The 27,888-nt window shown below is 35.5% G+C and overlaps 1 protein-coding gene across 21 annotated transcripts in view; it reads left to right on the top strand.

The window, feature by feature from the left end:
• RIMBP2 (RIMS binding protein 2) overlaps positions 1 to 27,888 on the top strand; it is a 156,918-nt gene that overhangs the window by 59,370 nt on the left and 69,660 nt on the right. For 18 of the 21 annotated variants that reach the window (XR_011326642.1, XM_069794901.1, XM_069794899.1 and 15 more), the window contains exon 4: positions 26,190 to 26,279. Coding sequence is in view for 19 of the 21 variants with exons in the window: in XM_069794901.1 (XP_069651002.1) it covers positions 26,190 to 26,279 (90 nt within the window). In the remaining 2 variants the exon portion in view is untranslated. Of the gene's footprint in view, positions 1 to 13,280; positions 13,490 to 14,946; positions 14,989 to 20,294; positions 20,381 to 26,189; positions 26,280 to 27,888 lie in introns of those variants that run through there. The other 3 variants (XM_069794905.1, XM_069794910.1, XM_069794906.1) reach the window with 3 other exon arrangements.

The raw sequence follows: 27,888 nt of genomic DNA, 5'->3' as shown, positions 1-27,888 counted from the left end.
AAATCTGCCTGGACTTCTTCATGTCCTTGCAATGTCTGCATGCCATGTAAATTCTGTCTACTTTTATGTCTGCAATGAAACCATTGCCAGCCTCAGAGCTAGGGACTTGTAGATCATGATTTAGAGAACAGAAGAATTTGGTGAATCAGATGTTTGACTTCGCTAGCTGTTTTCTGGGAACTGCAATTTATGTGTTTCTCCTTGGCAGATAACTGAGAGAAAAAACATGCTTTTGCAAAACATCACCAATACAGAAAACTACTATGAGTTTTCCCCACCCTACTTCCCGTTGCTGCTGTATCAGTGGGGTTTTTTTATTTGTTTAGTGGGCTTTTTTTAACTTCAATTTTGGAATTTAATTTCAGTTCTGTTTCTTGGATTCTAGCCTTGTAAGTGCATCTTCTTGTCACATGAACTGAATTAGATTGACAGATGAGCTGGGACATACCCTTTACAAGATCTCAACTATTCAGATTCTGGAAATAATTTTCCTGAAATAGGACTGTGTCCTTATCTATAAAATGAATAAGACTGCAGTCCTCCCATGTAAGAGCATTTTTAGCACATTACCATATAATTAAATTTAAAACCAAGACAACCCCTCAAGTGCGATTGGGAAATCTCTGCCTCTGGGAAAAAGTAGCACCATATTTAGTAAGCTAAAAAGAATATTCAGGAAGGCACTGAAAAAATTTAAAGCCAGGTTTAAATAGCTGAACACCATGGGATGTTAGCTTGGTGTGGTATTTTATCTAATATTATAGGGAGTGAAGCCTTTTTTCTTCAGTGTTGATGTTAACCATTTGAAACCACTCAGGATTTTAATCTTGCTGTCTCAGGTCGTGCATAAGAATGTCATCTGTGCCTTAGCACACTAGGTATTTTTGGACTGCAGTTCCTCTTACAGAAAGCATAGATTTGGTAATGTCAATTTTCTGTCTTGTCAGAAGGAGGAGCTTCATTGATCTAACAACTAAAAAAAAAAAAATCTAAAAAAGTGTTTAGTTATTCCAAGTTGACAGTGTTTAGTGAACTTAGATGATGTTTGAGTTCAGTGCCAAATTTAATTTGCAGATTCTGATTTATACAGTTCTGAGTTATTTAAAGTAATAGACGTATGATGGTCAATACTGAAGAGTATGATGATGACTTCTAGGAAAAGCAGAATTTTTTTCAAATTTTCATTTTGGCAAATTCAAAATAAGTGTTTCAACTTGAATAATAATTTAAGAAATATTCAGAGTTATCTGAAAATGTATTTAAAGGGATTAATTTTGTTTGTATACTGCAAATAGCACACATGGTGTTTTGGGAACCCTGTATTAATGGGTACTTGGTACAAAAATTAAGTTTATAAAAAAAATAACACTCCAGAGTTCTAAAATACTGATGAAATAAGAAGCTACAGAAGCCTTGTAATAATGTGTTTATTATAATTTTCCAAGGCCAAGTTGCCAACTGTGATCTGTGAATGATTAGAAGTCCTCTGGGCATGTTGCTGATTTCTCCATCTGGTTTCCATCAGTCGTGTCCTTCTCCAAATTTCATCATTCTAAGAGTGTCTGTCAATGAAGAAAAAGGGATTTTGTGTCCTGGTCAGCAGTTGCAGAGATCTGATCCAGCCGTGAATCAGATGATGAGGAAGAAGCTGAGGGGTAGGGGTGGGGGTGTTCCACGCAATAGCAAATGAATGAGTAGGTTTCTGCAAGAGAATTGTGGTTCACCCTATAGGAAAGTGTTGCTTGCCCACGGTCTCAGCCTATTAATAGAATGAAAGATACAGACTTCTGATAGGAATGACTACTGTGTATAACTAGATTGCACTTTATGTGGTGCCTAAGAAGAAATGGAGAGTGCTTGGTTTTTTTCAGTTGCAAACATCAAGTTAGCAAATAAGAGTGAGATGGTTATTTCTGCTAGTGAACAACAGCTTTAGTATTTTTCTTTCCCATTTTCTTCCCACACAATTCCTGTTTTGAATCTTTTCTTTAGAATATGGCAATAAAAGTTCTCAAGCAGGTTTGATTCAGGAGACGTTAATGTCTCCCACCCTGCAAATGCCTCTTCTAGTTCCTAAGCAGGCTAAAAAATCAAAGCCTTGGTTGAGCTGTAAGAACACATGCAGAGATCTGTGAAGAAAAATTAGCCTTCCTCACAGACTGCAAGAATAGCAAAAAGAAGAATAATGGTGAAAGCTATTGCTGAACAAAACAAATTATTTTTAGAAGCCCTGTTCTCTTAGCTCACTCAGTTGAAAAGAGAAGCCATTCTGTGCCTATGTATCTGCCTGTCACTGCATAGTATAAACACACCGAGTATGTGTAATAAAGCTTTTTCAGAAGAATAGGAAAATCCCTCTGTTACTCTTACACTATCTGTTCTTTTGAAGAGTCACTGATTAAAGAGCAGTGAACTTCAGGTCACAGTAACCTACCCTTCTTCACAGGTTTAGAAATGGTCATTTCTGTGTTACAAGAGCGTACCAGCACTTTGTTTCTTTGTTCATGTTTTTGAAAATATAAGAGATTTTGTATCTTATTTAATTTGGAAGTTGGGCCATATTTAAAATGTAACCTCTCTTTTGCATAGTCTTCAAAAATCCATCACCATCCTCATCTTTAGACTTTTAGAATATAGGAGGTTTTAAAGACCATAAAGATTCTCATTTCTGAGGGTTCAGGTAAAGTCCCATGAAAAAATTTCCAAGACCAAAGGTGGATGTTTCACTTTTTCTTTCGATACTGAATTCCTGTGAAGGTTTACTTGTGGACTCCTCAATACTGCAGTATATCAGAAAGACAGAGTTCTAATGCCCTAGTAATTAAGTTATTAGATCCCGGGCTACCAGAGATTATTGAGAGCCGTAGTGAGACTTCAAGCTCCGTATTAAACCTCACGGGAACTATGTGACGTACCTTGTCTTGCTGGCAAACCCAAAAGTTATACCAAATCAGGCCGAGAATCCATCTCAGTGCCAAATTCAGTGTATAGGAGGAATCTGCTTTGAATCAGAGCAAGGTTGTCTCATGGATGATTAAGGTGCAGTCAGTTCCCTGTATGATAGCAGTGACCTCTGGTTAGCTGCCTCTTCTGTCAAGAATACCTGAATCTGCAAATGCTTTTGTCACCTTAATCCCTTGTGTGTTGCTTCTCAAACACTTTGTATGGAGTAAAAGCTTTCCGATTCTGCTGCTTTTGTGATTATTTACCCTGAGTGAGGTACTATTTGTTACTCTATTATTCTTTCCCCTTCTCTCTTCCTCTCTATTTTAGATTGAATTTCAGTTAGATAAGATTAGAGCCATTTTCCAAAACTGAGGAAGAAAAGCAGTGATTGCATTCATCTGGTAGGAAGTTTTAGGCACATACTAATGACCCAATTAAAGATCTTAACTTTTCAGGATTTGCTATTTGTAGTGGGCTGGGGTTAATGTAGATGAATGGCACTTGAATGGTCCTTAGGTAGATCCTAATATAAAAACTTTTTAGTATAGTTAATAGAAACTCAGGAGCTCAAAACAAAAACAGCAACAAACAAAAAAAGCCAAGTCCCAGAAGTCCAGCATATCCTAAACCAAAATGGTCTAATACAGTTCTAACTACTTTCTTTATCACAGGATTTTCATATCTAAAAGTAACCCTTTATATATCCCAGTACTGAACAGGAATTGGACAGGTTAACAGTTATGCATAGCTATTATAGTTATAGTGGACACAACATGATTATGTGGCCTTGGGTTGTTTGTACACACTGATCCTCTAGTCTACAGTCAGATAAGAATATTGGTAAATTTTGAAAACAGTGAGGACTAAAGCAAAGAGCTTACTTCAAGTTACATAGGTATTATCTATTTTTTAAACTGAGAAAAAGAGAAAGAGTCAGAGGAAGAGTTAGAGGTTTCTGTCAAGTTAGTGGCCTGAAGTTTGCAGTGTACTGAATGATTTCCACTTTCTCTTCTCTATCAATATGTATGAAAAAAAGTGGATAGTTTGGCAAATGATATGAAATCAACTGCATTCTTCTTTTGTGGGTGCTAATGAAGAGAGACGTATGCAACATGAAGGTTAAATGGAAGTGTAATCATATCTCCTTTTGTTGAACATGTTTTCTTGTATTTATTTGTGACATCTGCTGAAGTCCCCAACACAAAATTACTGTGTATAGTGGGTTTTATTTTAATTTGCTCTATGGATCATTTTGGTAAAATTCATATTTATATTGGCCATGAAATGAAATGGATTCAATTCAAAATTTAAAAAAAAAATATGTAGAATTCTACAAAGGCTTGATCTGCGGTATTTTGTAGCTCTGTAGTAATATTATTTAAATGAATGCAGTTTCATGATAGACAAGAAAGATCAAAGAAGAGATTTTTGATAGATGCTTGTCATATCCTTGATACTTATGTATGGCAGTGTGTGCCTAGGCTTACATTGTATGTATATAGTGACACAGACCTACAAGCGATACACTGCAATGTTTAAAGCTCTGGTCCAACACAGTAAGAGTTCTCACTAGAAGTGTAAATACTACTGCTCTAACCTATGGTGACATTTTACTGCCATGGCAGGCGATTATCCTTGTAAACAACAGTGAATTTCTGAATCTGCAGGACTCAGCTGGAGACTTGCAGGTTTTCTTCCATATGTTTGTTAACATTTTTCCCATGTTCAATGAGAATGCATCAACACCTCAAAAGCAGTAAAAAGAGTTTTGCCTTTGAAAATTTGCCCATGTATAAAGCAGGGTCATGTCCTGCCAGTGGCTAGCAAGGTGATTGAATTTGCTGAGGGGGTTTATTGTAAGAGACAGGACCTAGTGTGTATATGCACACTGTTATGAACAGGACTAAATTTCTTCCCCTTCCCCTAAACAGGCAGTAGTCGAAGGTGACAAAGTACTTTGGGAGTTTGCTGTGCTTTCCACAGAGGCTTCTGCTTATCACTGGCTGGTGGGACACCCTTCTCCTTTAGTTTATCTGTGATTTCAGTTCACAGACTGATCTGTGCAGTTGCATTCAGGTTTCACCTTGATTCTTTTTGAATACTTATGAAAATGTACTGGAAATTTGGTCTCTGGGGTTTTTCTTTTGCCCCCCCCCCAGCAGGATTGGTGTCCAGTCCTATGAATTGAAAAACCATAGTTTAAATGTGAAATGTGTCTATCATCGAATCTTTTATTCTGTATTAATTCACAGAATATCAAACATATGTGAAGCTAAAACCTGTACATGATAAATGCATAGAGGTCATTGCTGATACTTTCTTAAAGTCAGGAATATACTAATTAGCTGGCTGGGTATTTGGCAGTGTATTTGAAACCCATATTGTAGGGCTACTGAAAGAGTAATTTAAATTGGCAGATGGCAAACTAGTCTGTTGCCAGCTTGTTTGCTTGGTTGTTTACTCTAGTCTCTTTCAGATTTTAGAAGCTAAGAATTCAGTCTTCTGAAATTCCTGAAATCAAAGAATTAGTGCTCCCAAGATTCAAGTTGGCAAGGAACTGCTCTAGGGCAGCAGTGTCAGGTAGATTGTATTTAAAACAAGAACCTTTCGTTCCTTTCATTTGCACAAAGAAGTTCAAAACATCAAGTTTTTGTTCAGAATTCTAATAAAAACACAACTGGGAAAGTCAAAATCCTCCACAAAAAGGAATATTACCGAAGAAAACTGCATAGTTTTATTTGCAAAGCACTTTGTAACTATGTATTGTATGACATCTAAGCACTGAATGTTGTTATTTTGATTGTGTTGTGATACAGAGCAAGCACCGATGTTGCAGTTTACTGTTTTCAATGGAATTGTACAGCTTCATTTTTTTCCAAAGGTTTAGTGCTTGTGTTCACTGAAGTCTGAATTGGTGTTTAAAAGGAGGACTTGCCTAAAGGAGATTATTTTTTTAATGTGCATTTCACTGGACAGCGAAGCAATTACTTCCTAAATTTAGAAATTATTCTTTACCACATTATAGCAGGATTAGACACATTCCAGCATTTGAGCAACTTTCAACAGACTTTTTGCACATAAGAAGAAATAATGCCATTTGACTATGCTCTTTCATTTTCTACATGTGGTTCAGCTAGCAATGCTTGAGTTAAGAGACTGAGTTAAGGAGACGGCATTAACTTAAATCCAGTCATTCTCAAAGAAAGAATGAAGTGATGCTAAGTCATTTTGTTAATTATGTAGTTAAAGCCCTTTTAAGGTGATATAGTCTTGGCAGCACCAAGACTGAATCATGCTGAATTATGCTGAAAGCGGTGAAGAAAAGGTCCAGATTCTGATCCTCTGAATCAGGCACGAAAACTGAATACAAAACATGCTGGCAGTGAGTTTCATTTCCTCTGGGTAAATAAAGCATCATCTGAGTATTTGAGGGCTGCAGTAGTTTGCATTTGGTCAAGCTCCTAATCGAGGGGCAGTTTCCATTTTCACAAGGACTGAAACAGAATCATACGTTTGAAGAAATAGAGTTAACAGGCTTCCTTCAGCTGCCACCTTTTCGGCAGAAAGTAAAAGGAGAAAGGTAATGTGGATTCTCTAGCTAGTTACAGTGTCAAAAAGAGATGTAACTCAAAATTTCTCCCTTGCAGTTCAATTTCACTACGCCTTTTTTTTTTTTTTTTTTTTTTAAACCACCCTACGGCTGTATATTTTTTCTCCTGACTCATTTTCTGTTTTGTGAAGAGCTTCACAGGTCTGTTAAGCAGATCTGAACTTTGCATAGCTGCATGAAATCTGAAATGCCTGAGTGAAAGAAATGGATTAAGCAGATAATCTCCTATCATACTTCAAACAATTTGAAGCGTTAGAGGTTTAAAAAGAAATAATTTTATATGGAGAAATAAAAAAAAAAAAAAGGAAAGGTTATATTCATGACCTACTGCCAATAAATAATAATTTTCTTTCCTTAAAAGAATTTCAGAGCACTTTAAAACAGTAAAGGAATGTCTTTACCTGAAGGCTTGGCCATTGGTAGATTGCTTGTCTGTAATGACAAGAATTTACAGTACATCTAGTTCAAATGAATGATACCGGTTCATTTCTAGTTCTGTCCATTCTCCACCATTTGCTGGTATTATTTGTGAAAGAAAGAAATATGTGAGGACTTTGTGTCTTCTGCCACACGCTGGTTGTAGTGTTGTAAAGGGGAAGTAGAAGGGAAAAGAAATCATCTTTTGTGTAAATACTGCTTTTGGCCTTCACAAGTTGTTCCAGATCAAATCTTTTCTTTGAGAATTAGCCAAAGACAGACAGAAAGAATAATCCTCTGAGCTATAATAAGCATAATCATCAGAAATCAATCTTAAAAATAATTTCCACCATTAAATGTAGCGTAAATTGAAGAAGAAAATGTGATTAAGTCAGGCATGGGGGAGAAAACCTGTAACATCTTTTTCTATGGAATTTAATTTAGTGTTAATTTGCTGGAAGCTTACAAAATAGAGCAACAGTAAACCACTAATGGAGGGAAAGGATCACTAATGAGGGGATGTGCAAATTTAGGAGAAAGTCAAAACATTGTCATTGCTGTTGAGGTAAATGATAAATTAAATCCTGTAAACAATAAATTAGGTCCTGTATTCACATCCTGTACTCTAGGTTTCATAGAGTCTTTCATGGAGGGAGACAGAAAGCATATGTGTTTCATCTTGCAGGTAGAGACAGGTGTTTGAATTTTGCCTATGATATATTTTACAACATAATTGTTGTTAGTTTTTCACAAAATTGTTTTAATTGCAAATTCCATGGTATGCTTTAAGCTGGTAGCTACGTGACTTTTTTTTTTTCCTTTGTTTACCACTTGCTGTTTCCCTAGGTCTGCCATGAAGAGGTCCTCTTTCCAGTGTCATTTTGATACTGGATATGTCGGGTCCTTAAAAACCCGTAGTTTATGCTGCTGAGGTTCACCTGATTTTAAATATGACTCTGTCCTGTGACCATATATGCAAGGATAGATCTTCAAATTGATAAAAAGCTCATTTTGGTTTTATCTTGAGAGACCTGACTTCTCTGATCATGTTTTTCTTGTCTTCCTTATATTTTTTTTAAGGAAAGTCAGGAGAACATATGCAAAAAGGCAATGCATCTATTTCTAGCTTCTGCAAAAATAAATTGTGTGACTGACTCGTAAAATGCTTGCACAAGATTTTTACACTCACATTAATGGTGCTAGTCTTTGCAAGTAGGAAAATAGCAATTATTATGAAAATTGAGTTTGTATTCCTAAAAGCAGGATTTTATCCCTGATTTCTATCAGATAGGCTTTACACCAAACTGGCAATAGAGGAGGGACGAAATTGGCAGGAGTGTCCAAAGTTACCCTTTAATGAAGTGAAAGGTAGGCTGACTGTCAGAGTAGCAGTCTTTTAAAGAAACAGCAAAATTGTGGTTTCCTTTGGTTAAGAAGGATAGGTGATTTCAGAGCTGATCAGCTGTCTGGGCTATGTTTTGGCAGTCAGAAGATAACGCACGTAACAATTCTTTGGGTCTAGAGTTTTCTTTGTGATTGACCCAACAATGATCTTTAAGTCTAATCTATAAAAACTCTGGAATTGGCAGGTTGCTGACTTCCACTGTAGTAGATTTTTGTTTTCTGGAGTGGTGCACACGTATGTGTGTGGATATAGTTTGGCACGTGTATGCAAACATACATAGTCCTCTCTTCATAACCCACTTGCCTCGGGGAAGGGACTGGTAGTCAGAACATTAAAAAGTGGTCTGCTCAGATTGTAAATGGTGCTTCCTGTTACCACACTATGAACTGTGCTGTAGTGGGACAAACTGTGCCCTAGATTACAGTATGAAATAACCTGAAATAAGTGAAGATTATACAGAAGAGTAAAACAGTGCAGACTTTGGTTTTGTATGTTGAAATTGCCTTCTGTCATGGGTTTTTTCTTTTGTATATAGACAAAAAATCACATCAACATTGTGGAATAACTTTTCTTTTAGGCAACTGAAAATGCTAGTAAGTTTTCTTACATGCATGTAAGCTGAACAAACGAAACTCTACCTTCCTGTTTGCTTCTGTTTTGGTAGTTTAGGCTTATAAATTCTTTAAGCCCATGCATGCAGGGAAATAAATAACATGTGTTCATGAGAACCTCTGTTTGAGAGAGCAGAGCTGAAATCAGTAGTTTACCTGTGAAGGGATGGAGTGTTAAATCAAAACTCAATATATATGATGAAAGGTAAATCATTTAATCAAAAGCAGTATGTTTAGCCACTGCTTTTTCTTCAACAGATCATGGGAGTAAGCCCATGATTTTTTCACACATTTACATCAGATTTTCCACGATCATGGTTCCTCCATTTTAAAATGCACATTAATGCTGAAATGATAGTTCACCAAAAGGCAGCCTCCTCACAAACACAGATATCATTTGCAATGAGCTGCTAAGAAATGGTTCTCATAGATGTACATTCCTGTCAAAATGTTTTTGTGAAAATAGAAGTTAGTTTAGTGCTACAGGCAGTGGAAATACTTTAAATAGCAGTTCTGGAGCTATATATTCTGCATTAGGAAATTTAGGAGAAATATTAATCTTTTATGTGCTATTATGCCTGTTAGAATGACAGACGTTTTGGCTGTCACTGGAGCAGGGGGATCTGTCAAGACGTCTGATCTCTGGTACCTCAGTGATCTCTGTTAATCACTTTTTTGCAGGCAGGTGTCATTCTTCAGTAGATAGTTGGAAAAAAGAATCAGTGATATGAAATTTATGTTTTAGAAAACTTCATAAATGTGCAGCCATCTAAGGCTATCTTTAATTTTCAGTTTCATTCTTCAATTTGCTGATAGCCATATCAGAGCGAATTCAGTGATGCTCAACTTCATTTAAACCTAGTGTCAGTATGATGAGATTTCATCTAGATCTCAAGAAAAGAAAAAGCTTGGCATCATTTGCATTTGACATCCCTACACTACAACACTTTAAATGCATGCATAACTATTATCGCAGTCTATTGTAAAAATGCAGAAGGTAGCTAGCTGCCTTTACTCCTGTGTTAAAGTCACAGATGAGATACCATGCAGTGTCCCTTGGAAGCATAGGGGCAGAGTTGATCTTCAGCTAATATTATTTATACTTTTGAATTAATATAATCAGTAATGCAGCTAAGTTATGTTCTTTTGAATATTCCCTGCTATCTTGTGGTCTACTTTTATTTTTCCTGAGGTTTCCTGATAGCCATCATATAAACACAGACATTCTCATGGTCTTTTTCAGTTCTTCATGTGCCAAGAAATGCTGCCTAATTTCAAAATCTTTATTCATAATGGGAGATAAATTGAACCTCCCCTTTGATTAACCTTCTGTTTTGAAATTCAGACCATTGCAATTCAGAAGCATCACTTAAATTTGTTATCTGTTAATATTTAACCAAAACTAATTTCTTTTTGCTTTAATAAAGCTAATTAGTTTGCTTGAGAACTGAAGATGTCTCAGCATTCCTTGTTACAAATAAATACATTAGGAAAAAAAAAGCAATACTTGAAAATTACTTCAATATGAATAAAAAAAATATGTTAATGAAATTTGTAACAGACAGATAGCAATACAGTTGACAGTATCTGGTCTCAAGTGTCTAAAGTGCTGGAAATTTTAGTGTCATTTTCAAATGTTCTCCAAGGATTTGTTTTGCATAGAGAATTATAATTACCTTGCAAGAGATCCATTTCTTACTTCATGAATAGATTTTCAGTTGTAGGTTGGTTCTTAATTGATGAGATGGGAGAGTTCAGAAATTATGCCGATATTGTCTGTATATGGCTTAGGAGGTTGCTGTACAAAGATGAAACATGAGGCTTATTTTAATCAAATATAATATTTTTTTTTTTCAGTTGATGATTCACGAGAAAACATTTTGATAGTTTTAAGAAACACACAGCAAACAAATTTTATCTTTAATAAATGAACATAAATTATTTCTGTTCATTGTTTTCCTCAGTTGCACTGATAATGCACAGCATGTGAGGATCAGAAACTGTGAAGTGAAAATAGGTTCAGGTGAAATGAAAGTGGAACTAATCTACATCTTCCCAGAATTTTAAACTGAATTCATTCTCTTTCAGGTTTTGGGATGGTGTATATTACTGTAGGTGTTTTTAAAAATGGGCTTGTCCCTTTGTATGTCTGTGAATGGAAAAAGAAAATTGGTGAAGTAGACAGTACAATGAGTTGGTCTTACTATTTACAGTTTTCATTGCAATCCTGACACATTAGGTTCTATATCTGTGGTGGTGCATTCCCCACTTTGCCATCAAACTTTGTGAAATCACACTCTTATAAATTCCTATTAAATCAGTTCTGTTAATACCCTTGACCGTGATTCTTTTAAGTGGTCCAAACCACTCATTTTGCGACAATACCAAATCATATCCTTTATTAAACAGAGTAATGATTTCATTAATCTCTTTCACAAACTGGCCTTGTACTTGCTCAAAGCTTGAAATAAGCTTGGATACCAGCCTTTTGGTCCAGGCTGTACAGTCTTTGAATTATTTTAATGCTCTTCAGTGGCTCAAACCAGATCAGAGATACATTCTCCATCAGTTATTTACAATTTTAAATTATTCTTTAAAAATTATGATCAATTAAACTTTGTTTGATCAGTTGGTCAGTTTTGATACATTCTCCTGAAAAAAAAAATGACATTTTGAGGTTACTAGACCAAAGCTGAATGACAGCTGAATGAAGGTATTGTTCAGATGAAAAGCCATTCAAATACAGGTATGGAGAGCATTACCATTAAAAGCATCCTAATTTCTGTCACAAAAGGAAGCCCAGAAGCTAGTATTTGAACTATATTTGTTAGCATATACTAGTTGGCAGGATCTTTCAGTTAGAGTACTGGGAGATTAAAGTCATAATTCATTTAGAATTAAGTTTCTAAATGCATAAGTATAAGGTCAATTTTTTTACCTTGTTTTGGTGAGTAGCAATTTGAAATAGAGAAAATAAGACATTCTTTGTGAGTAGTGTTTTTCAGTATTTCTCATTCTTTTTTTTTTTTCTATCCTCAAAGCCTTTCCTGAAAGCTTCCACAAAGCTTTAAATTTGTAGCTGCCACAACAATTGATTTTTATGAACTGAAAAAATTAAATACAACAAGCCCTAAAGCTAAATGTTATTAGCATTGGAATAATTTTCTTTTTGATCCTTAATTCACATGAGAATTTTCAACACTTAATTTTGTAAATTGGAATACTATATTCCAGTAGCAGTAGTAGTAGTAGTAGTAGTAATTCTTTACATTGTCTCACCATTTCACATTTCCTTGAGTAGTGTTATTTTCCCTGTTAAGTGTTTAATTTTTTTTGTATTTCCCCTTTATATATCATTTGAGTCAAGATTTATTTTCTGTCAGTTCACAGTCAGAAATATTTTGCATCATTATTCCTCCCTTTTCCGTTTCTCCCCTTAAGTAAGATTATTTGCTAATCAACTGGTATTTTATACAGAAGATGAATTCTGTGCTCTGATTAGACTCTTCCTGGTTGGTTACCCTAATGGTTGTCAGACTTATGAGCTGTTTTCAGGTTGTTTATCTTTTAAATATAAAACTTTGATTAAATATCAGCAGATGTACAAATCACAACAACAAAGATTGTATATATTTTTAAAGAGGACATAAAATAATGTGAATTCTATATGAAGTGACAGTAAGAAAGATTTTAAAAGCTATATTCAGGATAATGAGCAATGCATGTTCATATTAAAAAGGTTTTATGGGCAAAGAGAAATTGAATTTCCTAGTGCTCAGATTGTTTTGAGTGACGGAAGGCAAAATCCTTTTGCAGTCTCTCTAACTATTTTACACACCTCATTTAATAAATGAGCAAGTAGTTAAAACATAAACTCTGTGCTTCCTAATGTGTCAAGGTTTCATCTTGGAAACAACTATGAAAAAACTTCGGTTATTTAAATGAATACAAATACCTTAAGTCCCAGAATGTCTTGGTCTAGACCAGGGATATAGTAATAGCAAGCTGCATACAGAAACTGAGTGAAGGCTTACAGAACCTTTCTGTTCAGCCTTAAGCAGTTAATTACTGACTTTTAAAGAATAAACCAACATGTAAATATTTACTGATGTTACAGATCACAAAAAGCTTCCCTGCCTCAGGTACTTAAGGAAGCAAGAAAGCTGAGCATGGCTTGCCAGCCTTCCTTGTATAAATAGTATTAACCATACCTTCCCAAATTACCCGTTTTAATGTCCTTTTGCCTCATCTCATCACGTGGCTGAGAGGTGTCAGGCACAAGAAGGCCCTCCCCTTGAACAGCCCCCAGGAGAGTGATGTTCTCTTTCCAGGCAGTGGCTAAAAGGTCAGCTTCAGCTAGTAAAGAAGATTAATTGTAATTTCAGAGTATGATGCGGTACAGCTTGAAGGAGCAGAAAGAAACTCTGACTCTCTCTATTTGCCTGTGTCATTAAGGAGGGAAGATGGATGCAATTCCATATATACAGGACTGCTTTCTGAGTAAGTGGGGGTGAAATACATTTCGTTGCTACCACATGTAACTCTAAGTAATGAAATAATGAATGGTTTAAGACTGGGAGTAATATACACCTAATTAATCATTTTGAAGCAAATTTAAGATTAACTGGAGTTGCCAAATAATATGTTTGCTAAGACTTGGAAATAGCAATGAAATAAGTCTGATTGCAACTTCAGTGCAGCTTTCTAGCTGATAATTTTCTACCCTGTTGAAAGCAGTCAGGGCTCTGGATTTGTGTCAGAGTTTAGTGAGGGGGAAAATACTAGGGGGTTCAGATAAGTTGCTTCAGTATTCCACTGCTCTTAAGCAGTTAGTTCCTTGCCTGAATTGGGGCCTTGATGATTTAGTTTTCTTTTGATTTTATACTAAGCAGAATAGTATATAAATATCTTCCTGGCAGCATTAATTAGATTTAGGAAAGAGAAGATAAAGAAAAGTAACATGGCAAATATATTGTTTAGATTTTGTGTTGTTTCTTATGATATGTTAACATGAAGTATTCTATGTTCTGCTCTCAAAAATGCCTGGAAAATTGTCCTTGGTGATTACAGAGATGTAGAGCAGATTTATGACAGCAAAATAAGAAGTTGTGGTAGTTCTTGAAAGCTTAAAGACTTGTATGTTTGTGTAGAGTGTGATACACAGGAGGATTTTTGTGTTAGTACCCGTCTCTGACTCTGCTTTCATATTGCTGTTCAGTGCCAGTCAAATCATCTAAGACCACATTTCCGAAGTGTTCACTGCTGGTGACTGCCCCAGTTTTTCAGGGATGTCTACAACCAGCAGACAAATTCAAAATTAGCGACATTTTTTAGTCTTAATTACTGAGTTTCTCTTTGTGAAAAATAGGTATCATTATTTCTCCCAGGTTTACTGTACAAACTATTGACATCCTCAGCACATACGGTATCAATATATAGAAGTATTATTCTTGTGAAGATAATGCTCTCATCCTCTTCATTTACACTCGGTCAAATAACCTTTCCTAATATCATTTTTGTAACTCCAAGCTGCAAAGTGTCTTCAGGCAGCCACTGTTTAAAAACTGTAAAGCTATTTTCCTTTTTCCGTATGCAGAGGACTTCTTGCCTCCAAAATTATATCTTAATTAGATTTGATTCTAGCCCCTATTTTGCCTTATGCTTTAAAAAATAAAACATAATATATTTAGGCAGGGACTTTCTTCTAATTGGGTAGTGCCTAATATGAAGTTTGGTACATTACTGACATTCAAGGTTGAACTAAAATTCAAGCAATAAAATAATGACATAATATTTGAAAAAAATCATCATTTTTTGCGAATTCTAGTATTTGCTAGCTATTGTATTTCTCCTTGATGTTATTGCAACAGGACTTTAGATAATATTGAGTAGAAGGATAAGAAACAGCATTGCTTTAGTTAGGTGATAGAGTCATCTTCTCTTTTTTTGGCACTTAGGAAGGATGAATGCACAGTTCACTCATTGCTTGCCCAACAACTGTGAGTAATCAATAAATTTCAAATTCTGACTGGCAGACTGTTTAAACTCATTGTTTTGTGATGTATTTTTCCTGAGTATACTTAGAAAAATAGTATGTGTAAGTTTTCACACATGTAAATACACACATAGTAAAACTATTAAGCTTTGTTAAAGTTGTTACATTTTGCTAAACGGCTGAAGAAAATGATATCTGATATGAAAATGATATGTTGTATTATATAAAAAATCACAAAAAGTTCCATTTTTTTTTTTTAGTTTTCAAATTGTGTTGAAAATGGTTTGAAAACACCTTTGATTAAGAGAATATGATACATGGTGATTTCACAGTGTTTGAGAGCCCTGCAGATGAAAAGGTGGCTTTGTGACTTACTTGCATGGTTTTTCTCCTTAAGGAAGGAATGCAAAGCGTAAATGGGAATGAAGTGTTTTGAGCTGGGCACTTGTAGATAGTTAAGGAAGATTTGGTTGGACCATAGAAGGACCAATGTATGGTTTTGTACAGCTTTTCTTAAAAAATCACACAGGGAAAGCAGTGGCCCATAATACTTTGTTTTGCTTAACTCAGAAATTTGTTTAGTGTTTATATATACCATCTTAGCTTAACAGAAAATGAAAAATTGACTGTACAGTCATACTTGAAGGCTATAATATTATCTGTTCTGAAAACAGAACTTCTGGAGCATGAAGAGCTGTTTTTGAATGATGCTTCTGGCATCTAACCCTTAAAATTATTCAGCATAGTTTTCTCATATCTCTCTTGAAATGAAAAATTATCTTTTGTTCTCAAGTCACTTACAATTTTTAAAAATGTGCTAAACTTTGCATAGAGATTTCAAAAATTATGCAACATATCAATATAAATTTCTGCCCAATAAAATTACTCAGAGACAATTAATGATACTAATGTCACCAGAGTTCACATGGGTTTTTTTAACATTTGCCTCTCTAAATGTGTTGCTTAAAAATATGCCAATCTATGAAAAAAACATTTAGCTTGTTGAGCTTTAGTTGATGTTATGCTTAGGTTCAGTACATTTCATCCTTTTTTAGTGCCACAGGACTGAGTTTTTCACCTGCTGGGGCATGATGTTACCATGGCAACAGTTGATCTTGTTTGCTATTCTCTCCTCTTTGTGCATGACAAAAAGGAAAGCTTTCTGAGAAATATTTGTGAAAGCTGATCTAACTAATTGCATTTTAATTATCAGTGAAATAGAACAAGAAATGGCTTGCTCTATTTCAGTAAGAATAAGAAATGTCTATTATAAGAAGTAGCGCAATGAACTTGACGATTTAATCAAAGTTGACAAGATCTCTCCATGAGCTGTTCCTATATAAAAGCGTCTGCAACTGGTGTGTTAGCAGAATACTAACATACGTGGTCTTTAGAAGATCCTGTAAGGTATTCTACTGAGAGATCTCCAAGTTCACATCGTCGTTCACCAGTCTTCTGTCTGTGTTCTGTTGATCAGCAAATGGAAACCTTAATGCCTTAGTAGATAGTTGAATAGATGTTTTCTGTTGCAGCCTTACCCCTAATGAGCTCCAGTGGTGATCAGAGCAACTTTGTTCATGTTTTTTAGCTGATGTTTAGCTTTATTCTGTTTGTTCAGCCACTAGTGAAATTGAAGTGGAAAATGTGGATAGCAAGTTCCTTATGAATTATCACAAAGTGCAAGTGGAAATTCATGCATGTGCAGAAACTACTAAAATCTCACTGTGCATTTTAATTATTTTAAAATAGTTGGTGACATTTGATTTGACCTACAAAAATGAATTGGATCTTTGGCACATCCACTGGACTCAAGGCAAAAGAACGATTTATTACCAATTGAGATGTGAAACAAAAAATATGTAGTATGATGGTAAAATAAAAAGAAAATAATTTTTAAGTGGGCAGTAGGGAATGTCCTCTTCAGACCGTGCCAGCTTGATACCAGCATTCAAATGGGGTTAATATTTAAGCCACACTGTGTTTCCTTTGTGCCTTTATACAAGACCAGGGACCTTGTTCACTCCTTTCTCCCTTAGCAGTGGATAATTTTTCTTTCCCTTGGCTATAAGTTGTCCCTGAAGGAACTAGAACTGTGGCATGGTAAATGAGAATTAGACCCTCTGTCTCTCAGATACACAGATTCATTTATTGTGTTGAGAAGTGAGTGTAAAAATAATTGAAAGAAATACCCCTGGATAAATATTGATTTTGCTTCAGCCCACAAATCGAATTGATTAACTTTCTAACACTGTCCAAGGGAAAACACTGCTGTAATATTAAACTTGAGATTAATTCACTACTAAAGGCTGCAGAAATGTATTTTTATTGTATCTTTGGCTATGTTTATGTTCCCAGCAGCTGGATGTTATTTGAAAGGTGGAACACAAATGTGCTTGTTTTTTAAAGGAAATACTAAGTAGTAGTTTGGCTGACTTGTGGTGAGGGCGTATCTTCAGGAGGGTAGCCTGAACAAAAGCTAAAGCACATTCAGGATAAATTAGGAACAGCTGTGTTGTCAGTGGTAGAATTACTTTGGTATGAAGCTTGTACTAAAACTTATGCCTATCAAAATAACTTTTCTACGGTCACTGATGAAAGCATTATCAATATTGCATAATTTTAGTTAGTGGAACAGCCTTAGACTGAAAGTATTACAGTGTTAACATACATAAATAAGACATTATTGATGAGAGTTGACCTCTCCCTTACCCCTTATTTTTCTTTGAAGTTGATAGGTCTAAAATTGAATTGATTCTTCAATTATCAGCTATACATTTGTATACTACTTTTCCACAACAAGATTATGTATAATTTTGTCATTAAGGAATCAAGCAGCTATCCAATAATAACATTTCATTGCAAAGGCTGAGAAGGTTTTAAAAGATGATACTGAAAACATATATTATACAATTGCTGTCTTTGCTTGTTGGGATAGTGTTAGATACTTTCTGCAGAAGTTAACAAGAAAAAAAGTAATGCCACCTACTGCCAGTTAGAGGTTTCATTCCATCTGTGTTGTGAACTGGAAGTGTGCAAAGACATTTGGTCTTTTGCTTTTGAGTATAGAATCTAGCTGACTCATTCCACATACCTCATGGAGGAAGCATGGCATCATAAAATAAGAACATAATAGCAAATACAAAATAACGTTATCGTGGGGAATGTCTGCTTTTTTGCTGTCTTCATGATTACTTCCTTCAGCCACGGTAGGTGTAAAGTCCAAAAGTAATGGCTTGAAGAGCACTTGCGTGTTTGGCAATTCATCATAAACAGCTGCAGCTAGAATGTCTGCTGTGTTATTTATTCACGAGTACGGACACTACAATAAAACCATTGCACTTAGATATATCTAAAGTTATCACTTTACACATTTTCATTATTGAAAGAGATGAGAGGGTCTTTTCATGTTCATGCTATGTGCCATATGTGAAGAAAATAAGATGGAGAGTGTGATGAACAATTTTCAGTGATGGCCATAGTCTGAGCAGCAGCAAATCAAACATGGTTACATGTGATTCCAAAATAGGGGAATCTTCCAGAAGTTCAGGTGAATCTGATGTTGATCCATCCCTTTCCTCTCTGATCCTGCAAAACATGGCAGTGAGTACCTTATCATGTAAATCAGTGTTCTTATGGGAGTGACAGATTTGAGGGGGTAGACAAGATTGTGTGGACAAGTTATGAGAAACAGCTGTGTGAAAAGCTAATAGTCCAAAAGACAAGACAAAAAAGAGAGTGAATGAAATGAGTTGGTAGTGCAAAGCTTGTTATCTTAAGTCTTATTCAAGTGAAAAATAATACCATGCATTGTTTGTGCTTCCTCTGTAACATCTGGTGCTGGTCACTGAAGTGCCAAGACACTGATGATTTCCAAGTCCAATAAACTGCTACAGTTCCTGTGTTCCTTATTTAGTAGTGTTTTTTTAAGAAGTGCTATTTTTATATAGTGTTTCTTATGCTAAATTCAGCCTACTGATTAGAAGGGTAAAGCTGCATTTGTGTTCTTTTGTTAGAACAAAGTATAATTTGCATGGAAAAGTTCCTATTTAAAATGAAGGAAATCGAATTGTGAAGCGATTTTATTTAAAATGCATTTCTGAGCAGATCTGCCTTTATCTTAAGAGTGGTAGTAGAACAGACTTATGTATGCCTGTTAATATTCTCTGTAGAAATTCTTTAGTTTTTAAATGTTAACATCATAAAATGTCCAACTACTTTCCTGTACTACTTGCTAACATATACTTCAATCATGATAATTGAGAGGAAGAATCAAATGGAAATAGTAAAACACCTCAAAAGAGTCTTTAGTTGGTTATTTTTTATTGCATTTAATAGTTTTCCACTAACTTATAATATGCAATTTATTGAAAGTGGAACTTTCTAACTGTCAAAATTGATACCTGTGGAAGCCAGTACTGGATAGAGCTGTACCCTTCATGGGACAGGGAGGGGACATTCAGCACCTTTCAGTGCTTTCTTTGATCCCCCTTTTGTCTTACTGGTATGCATCCAAAGCTGTCAGATATAATGGAAGTGATGTCAGAACATTTACTAACAGTAACAGAACAGCAGCATCTCTTGTGAAAGCTGCTTTTCTCTGCTTGCTTCTGGTTCCACTTTGCTCAGTGCTATGCTATATAGTGGCTAGAATTATGTAGGACGGCCTGTATTTTTCTTGCATCATCCATATGTTAATTGCAAAGAGAAAATCAGAAAGGTTTTAATGGCAGTTTGTTGTACAGGCTGTGCCTCTCAGGCTAACTCTGTTAGCTTTTCCATGCTGAGGTTCTTAAACAATTCTACTGTGTACTATTCAGGATGAGTCAGCTTTGCCTTTAAAATTTAGCTCTTACAAGAAGAAAAAAAAATTAATTGGTGGTGATGAACCTGACCTTAGAAGTGAGTCATTTACAGGGCAAAAATACATGAGAAAAGGTCAGAAGATTCTTCATTTTTCCTTTTTAAGTACCTGTAGACTAGAGGTTTTCACTTTTCTCTTGGATTAATTCTATTCATGTATCATCAAAATAGAGAACTATCACAGGGGATTATAATCAGAGTGTTCTAATACAGTCATTGCAGGTTACTGGAAGAAATAAGTCTCAAAGAAAAAGAGCTACAAATAAATGAATAGTGTGTAACATTTTTTTAAACAAAAATAATTGATGGGTGAGCAAACTAGCACACAGGGCAACAGATGCCTTTCTCCAGGCAATGTAGAACCTTGTTACCCAGACAGCAGTGTCAGATTGTATTAAATCTACAGAAGTCATCCTCCTACCATGAATTTTTATAGTCAGTCCTCATATCTGTAGGAGAATTTTTACTTTTCTCTGTTACGAACACACATTTTTGCCTTCATTTCTGCACTTAAAAAGATGCAACTTATATATAAGGTAACACAATTTATTTGTAGTGTCTTTTATTTTTATTTTTCATGGATGTTTCTTTATTAATCGTCTCATGTTTTGTGAAGTATGTACCGGTGTGTGAGCCTTTAAAGCCACGTAGTGCTCTGGGCATCCCTTAAAAAATAGCACACTGCAGGACTGCTTGTGTTTGTATACATTTGGGAGGGCTGTCAATTTTCTGATTCAGTTTATTTTGCAGATTCTGAAAAGATCGTCCTTAGTGTTGTTTTCTTAAATCAAAATGCCTGTCTGAGCTGAGAATGCCTGAAGCATTCCTTATATCCAGCAGGAAATATCCTTGCTGTTTGGAATTTTGACTGACATGCTAAAGACATTTCAGATTCTTTTTGAAAATTATGCTACTTATGGTCCTGACATGAACACAGCATGACTGACATACCACCATATATGTAATATATATAAGTATGGTTTATGCTTTTTTGTATTTGACTTGGTAAAAAATCTTAAGCAGGAGCAGTCTAAGCTCTGTGCAACTTCTGCCTACATATATTAGGAAAAGTTTGGGTTTGGTTTGTTCTGTAGCTAGTTGATGCTAATCTGTGACAATACTTTGAATTTTTGGGGGGTAGGGGAAGGTGAAATAGTTCTACATACCACTTCTATTGTTTCTTTCCTTATCATTAATTTTACACATTCATTTTTCTGTAAAATTTTTGGATGCATGCTAGACTAGTAATTAAATTGCTTCAAGCCCTTGATTTTGTTAGATGAGTATTGTGTAGCAACATCATTAGAAAGGGGGTGACGGACTGTTCAACTAATAATTGATACCCAATGTCAAGACTGGTGAGAAGCTTTTTTTGAATTATGAAGTACTGCTTCCTTTTTACTTGCACATTAGTGTGCTAACATTTAGTCAGTATTTGCCTTTATACTGTGTCTTGGACTAACTGGCTTGATATGTTCTTAATCTTCGCTTTACTTGTCTTTATTAACAGCTGCAGTGGATTGATTTGCGTAGGTTAAATGGTAGACCTCCTTTGACTATAAAATGTTGCTTCTTAGGCACAATTAAATTATCAGAATTGTTACGTACAGTGCATAAAAGAAGAACAGGGGAGAGGGCAGCAGGGGATAAAAGGACAAAACTCTCATTAAATTTGTAAAAAGAAGTCAAAACTATTGTATAAAAGGATGAGGGAAGAGTGCATAGCAATGCTTTCCACAGGTTTGTTTTTTGGACTGCTACTGGTTTATTGTCCAGAAGTTTAAAAATCTCAGTCATGTCAAGCTCCAAAATGAATTGCAAAAATCACACAAAACCTCCTCTTAGGTCCAAGCAATAACAGAGTGGTGTCTCTTTGCATGTTCCCTTTAGAATTTGGTGGAGTTATTAAATTGAGAGAGGGGAAGTCTGTAGTGAAGAATCCTTAGCATTCACAGACAAGCTGAATGCAAGAAGCACGTATCCAGCCTATTGCCAGTAAGTCTGTCATTTGTGATGGCTGCCCTATGTATTTGCTGACCTCTTCTTTCTGTTGACTTGGAGGTTCTGTTTGGAATTGGCAGTTGTAAGAGCTGAAGTGAGAACTGTTGCCCTGTTGTTAATGCATTCAGCGCTAGCTGCCAAATAAAGGAGAGAGAATGGAAAAATACTCTATTTCAGTATAGTGTCTTAAGGAAGCATGGCCTTCATGTGCGAGAAGCTGGGATTTTCAAAAGGCATCTGTCTCCCTTAAAATGTGTTTGACATTTCAAAGCTCTTTCAGGAACCAACCATAAAATCCTAATGAAGACAACTCAAAACATAGTAAAATGATAATCAAATGTGTTGGATTCCCCCCTAAATGAAAAACACCTTTTTGTGTGCCACTCTGGCCCCAGTCAAATGGGTGTATACACAATGGTGGTATGACAGCACTTTTGACAAGAGCAGCCATGCACTGGCAACTTTCAGAGACTGACTGTGGGCCAATAAGAATTTATAGCAGAAATTTGAGTCTTCTGGTTTGTACATGGAAGAAAAGAGTAAAAATGTCATTTTCCTCTACATGACTTCAATTCTCTTTTTTTAATATATGAATTGCCTGTTGGGCGGAACTTAGTTCTGGGATAGCTGGGATCAACTTTGGTCTTTTTTTGTTGAAGGTTTATATTTAACTCACCTGGAAAATACTGAGGCGGATATTGTTAAGGGACCAAATCACTGAATTCAATGGATCAGACAGAAAATCACAAACTGCAATGAGGCATAACTATCATTTGCAAAAATCTAGGTGGTATTTCACAGCCACAAGAGAAGAGGAGATGGTGAGAAGAGGAGATGTATAATGAGTACTGTAAGTGTGTTTCTCCAGGTAACAGTTTGCACCTGGAAACATTCAACACGGGAGAAACCGGTCATAAGGAATTTGGAGAGAGAACATAACTGTTGAAGTACTATTCATGTATACTACACAGAAACTAGCTTGCGTTCCCCTTTGGGCAGTAGTACGTGCTGCTTCAATTAACCACATCATGGGTTACTTTCAGGGGCATGACTGATACTACTATACAGTAGCTAAACTGTTACAGCTGAATCTACCAGAATTCTTCTGTCAGAGCCCCTGTGGTAAGGGTTCATTGTTGTTGAAAGATGACTCAAGTCAACAAATTGAAACTAATATTGTGGGAATTTCTGAGTTGACAGTAATTATGACTTGGATCGTTTCCAGAAAACATAGCCCAGTAAAAGAACTTGGCTAAAATTTACAAGACTTTGGTTCAGTTTCTGGCTTTTACCATATGTTATTGATCTGAGGTCTTTGACGAGTTATTTATTCTTTGTTCCTTAATGCTTTTTCTGAGAGCAAGCAATCTAAATTTTATAAGTGCACATGTATTTATGTCACTTCCGAACACACTGATAATATATACAAATACATTCTATCCCTATTGCAAATACTGCAAGTGGAAATTTTGCACCTGAGTTTTAGTTGCTGGGTCTCTATCTGTGTATTTTTTAGGCTAGAAGTGTGCCAGTAATCCCTGCTACTGTTTCAGGTGATTCTTGATCTTTATGGATTTAGTTGGGATGGGGAACATAGCTGGGCTTTATCCTGGCAAATGCAAAAGAATACTGAGAGAAATTGCCGCTATAATGAATAGAGATATAAGTGAAAAGAAATAGGCTTATAAGTAAGGACCAATGAAACTGGGATAGTTACTGCCCTACTTCTATTCATTCTTGCAAATAACATGATAAAATGTATTTTCTTCAGGTAAGACTAAAAGCCAGCCCAGTTGCTGTGCCATCTCTCATAAACTGTTTCCTTTCTGGAGAAATTAAGTAGGGTGTGAAAGATACTGGCCTAGATTGCCATCAATTACTCCTCCTCCTCTCCCTTCCCTGCTCCCCACCCCCTTTCTGCTTGAATTCCTTTTAATAACCTTATTAAAACCTGGTAACTCATTGTCACTTGTTCCCCACTAAAGTCAGCTGAGCAGTATAGATTTGTAACAAATGCAAATTAATCCGTTAAAGTCAATGTCAAAGCTGGCTTGACAGAAGTCTGCAGTTGTAAAGCTTTCAGAGCAGGTAGTGTAGCTTATTTTCACCTTGTAAAGTGCAGAATAGACACACAATGCTTTACAAGTGACTTTCAGCAATTAATAGGACACAATGATTTATTTGCATATCCAAGGAACTGTTCTATGCAGTTTGCTGATCTTATAAAAATATTTACTGATTTAATTCACACCTTTGAAAATGCAACATGAGCTAAGAAATTCTCATTTTGGCCCTCAGAACTGTCTAGCATCTCAGAGTCTGACTGCCACTTTTAATTGCAACTTGAACAACAAATTTAACAGACTTGAGAAATTATAATTGCTGAGCTCCTTATGTGTGAGATGATAGGTATATCTGCAGTCAGGAGACTGTGAATATTCTGCAGTTTGTTGTCTTAGTTTAGTTCAGTGCAGTAGCACTTAACGCTTAGTCAAGAAGATGGCTTCCAACAGATGTTGAGATGTTCTGATATTGTATGACAATGGTGCTGTAACATGTCATTACTTAAGCTGGACTAATTTTCACTATCCTTTGTTTATGTTTAAATTTAACTATCAGTCTCGTATTCCAGATGTGGGCAGAAAAGCAATATCTTCTGTGGAATTAATTGATATGTTACAATCACTGTTACTCAGAATGGCCTTTTCTGGGTGAAATGTTTTATAAAACTGATATTTTAATCTCATTTTCTATAGAAAAAAATCATTCATGTGATCATACTATCTGTTTAGCTGACCCTGTAAATTTTGAACCCAGTGGTTAATGTCAATCAGATTTGGATGTCATGCCTTCTTTATATATTAGTCAAAAATATATTAGGCAGAAATCTGTAAGCTTCACTAGTTCTGATGCTCAGGTAATGAAGCTTAGGAAACAATTTAGATAAACAGATTAACAACTTTTGTTCACTGAAAATGCTAGTTTTCTATTCAAAACATTGATCTTGTGTGCAGAAAGTATTGAAATTGATTTATGAAAGGTATGCTTAAAATGGGAAGTTTTTTGGTTCAAGTAGTATGAAAAACATATAAATATCAGAATCTTTAAATTCCTTTTTTAGGGCTTACATTGGTAAATCAAAAATTGGCAATTTAATTCTTTTTCCTATTGAGAATTTTAAAGAGAAATTGTGATAAAGCATTACTTGAACAGTTTTTCTTAAGACATCAGCAGAATTAGTAGAGAGATCTGCTGATAGTGTGGATTTTAATGGTGCAAAATCATAAATTATTTCAAATCACTCAAAAGTGGGCCCAGTTTTGCCTACCTTAGTACAGTTTTTGGCAAATAAAACCAAATTTTTCAGAAGATAATGTATAATGCACACTGTAGGATGGAAAGATTACAGATTTCCCAGCATGACTGACTGCAACTTTCATAAGGAACTGAATTTAAGAATTAATCTGAGACAACTAGCTTTGTGAACTGGTGCAAAAAAGAAATTGTCAGAAATATCAGAAGATGCTGCTGGGTTTTCCTAAGCTGCATGTATTTTGATTTGCGTGACCTGACAAAGCATTTCCACCCCTCTGGTTTGACCTTTGACTGTATATTTGAGTTTTGTTTACTTTTCCTTTTTTCCTCCTTATAGTGCTGTCTAAATAAATAAAAATATATTCCTGAGGCTGTAGTTAATACCTTGATCTTTAGGCATAGGTTACTTATCTTTTGACTTCCATCTGCGTTTCTGATTTGCCTGCCACTGTAGTACATAGGTGCTCTACCCAGATTCTAAAAATGTTTGTATGAGAATGTGTATATATACATAAATTATAAATAGATATACTTTATAAGTAAAGTGAAATATGTGAATTAAAAAATATGTGCATGAGCATGCATTCCAGATGTTGGCTTTTGCCTTCAAAATGCCTTCTGAAGACCTAAGTTTGATAGCATTACTTTTTTTCTGGGAGCCAAGTCTCTTTCTCTTTCCAGCTCTAAGTGAGGCAGCCAGGTTTGAGCTCTTTGTTACGTAAATAGGGAGATTTTTTAATTATTATTATTTTTATAGGCACCAGGCCTGTGAAGTCAGGACACTTCTCTTTGCTTGCACGTCTTTAATCAGATCATCTACTGAAAACATGTGGGTTTATGATAGAGCCAACTGTAATTGCAAGCTAATCTGCTGTTTCTGCACCTTCAGTGCCTTTGGCTCTGTGCCTGATATTACTCTTATTAGTTTGTTAATACCAAATAATGCAAAAACATTGCTTCCTTAAGCACTTAATAGGATGTAATGTAATGAAGATAAATAGTCTATAACACTCTTTACTTGTGTTTTAGGAAAATGAACTGAAGGATGCTGTGCAAGAAAAGAATCGCCTGAGCCTTCAGTATGCAAGTGTGTCCCACAAAGCACTGCAATATGACCAGGTAACAACAGGAGCACAGATTTCATACATTCATTTGTTACAGAAATCAGGCTGCAAAGTGGATAAAAGTGGATGTATAGTCATTTTTTCTCATCTACTTGCTTCTACTTGAGAACATAAAATATTCTAATTAAAAATATACTACAAAAAATCTATTTTATAAACAAATGTTGTTTTCAAGTGAAAATTTAAGACACACTAATAGACTTTAGAGAGGTACACCATTCCTCTGATGTGTATTTTCTTAGTATTGTAAATTGGTATTAGGCTTTGGTAAAAAGACTTTTTCAGTGATTTTGATGAGACTTGATTGAAAAATTCTCTTCTTTTTCTGAAAAATACTGATAGAAGTAATTGCTATCTAGTAGGGTTTTTTCCTACCCTTCTGCATTTTTCTTTGCATTTTTAAATTTGCCAATAACATGTTGAAAAGCTCTTGTTGAGCAGCAAATATCCAAATTTGCTGTTGTTACTTTCCCTGTAGCATGGCACATGGCATAGTCTCAGCTATTCCAGGTCCTGATATAAAAACTATTTTAATAGTAAGTGTTTTTCTTCGATTCTTTTTTTGTGCCTGTTATGGGACAAAAAGTATCTTTATAACTACAGTGTGATTATATCTATGGCAAATAACGCATGGCATGACTAGCATGGGAGGAGAGGCTGAGGTGCCTTACCTCACCACATATGCATTCAGTGGAAGAAACATCATGAACCAGCCACTTTGCAGGGCTACATTTAGCTAAAAATAAAACTCCAATCTGGGATTTCTACAGGGCTTAAGTGAGTTGCTCGGCAACCTCATTCATATCAGAAGAGCTGTAACTCACTTAGGCTCTGATGAAAGCCCATCCTCAAAGCTTGCAAAACAGTGGTAGCTGCATGCTTTGATATCTCCGATGTGCATGTGTCACAGAATAGCCCACTGCTGAATTTCCAAACCAAAGGAGGTCTGATTAAGTCCCTGAGACAATGCAAATCACTAAAATTCAGAGATGGCTATGCATGTACTCTACATCTTGTGCATAGCACCTGGTATCAAAGCAGACCTGAAATTTCCTGTTGCTGAGGAATTTAAGTTGTTTTTATATAAAAGGACAGTGCAATAATACTTTATGATAGGAGGAAGCCATGTGTATCGTAGCATCACTTAATTTTATTCATCCATCTGTCTAGAATTTCTCCCTTTCCTAATGTTTTTCTCTATTGTTGTTTACACATTGTCTTTACTCTTTACTTCACAAGGCACATAAAGTCTTACTTAGGCAGTTTTATATTCTAGCTGACACAGGAATAGCATGCAACATTAATGCAGTGAAGGCTCAGTACATTGGTGACACTAAAAATGTTAGCCGCCTTATTATCAGAAAGTGAAGAACTATGTGGTTAATAATGCTTTATTATAGGTAATGTTTGTCTCTTACTATAGTGAAGAGCTTGAGGTACATTGAAAAACCTAGTAAAAGCAATTTAAAAGATAAAAGTAAAGTGTCAACCTTTGACACATTAGCCACTAAATTAGTAATAAAATTACCTTTTATTATTGTAATGTCAGAATTTGTCATACTATGGGTGTTTGTTTCTTCAAATATATTAAATACTGTGAAAGG

The sequence above is a fragment of the Haliaeetus albicilla genome, chromosome 10 (assembly GCF_947461875.1).
Source record: "Haliaeetus albicilla chromosome 10, bHalAlb1.1, whole genome shotgun sequence".
Classification (NCBI taxonomy): Eukaryota; Metazoa; Chordata; class Aves; order Accipitriformes; family Accipitridae; genus Haliaeetus; species Haliaeetus albicilla.
This window is presented reverse-complemented; position numbering and strand designations above follow the sequence as displayed.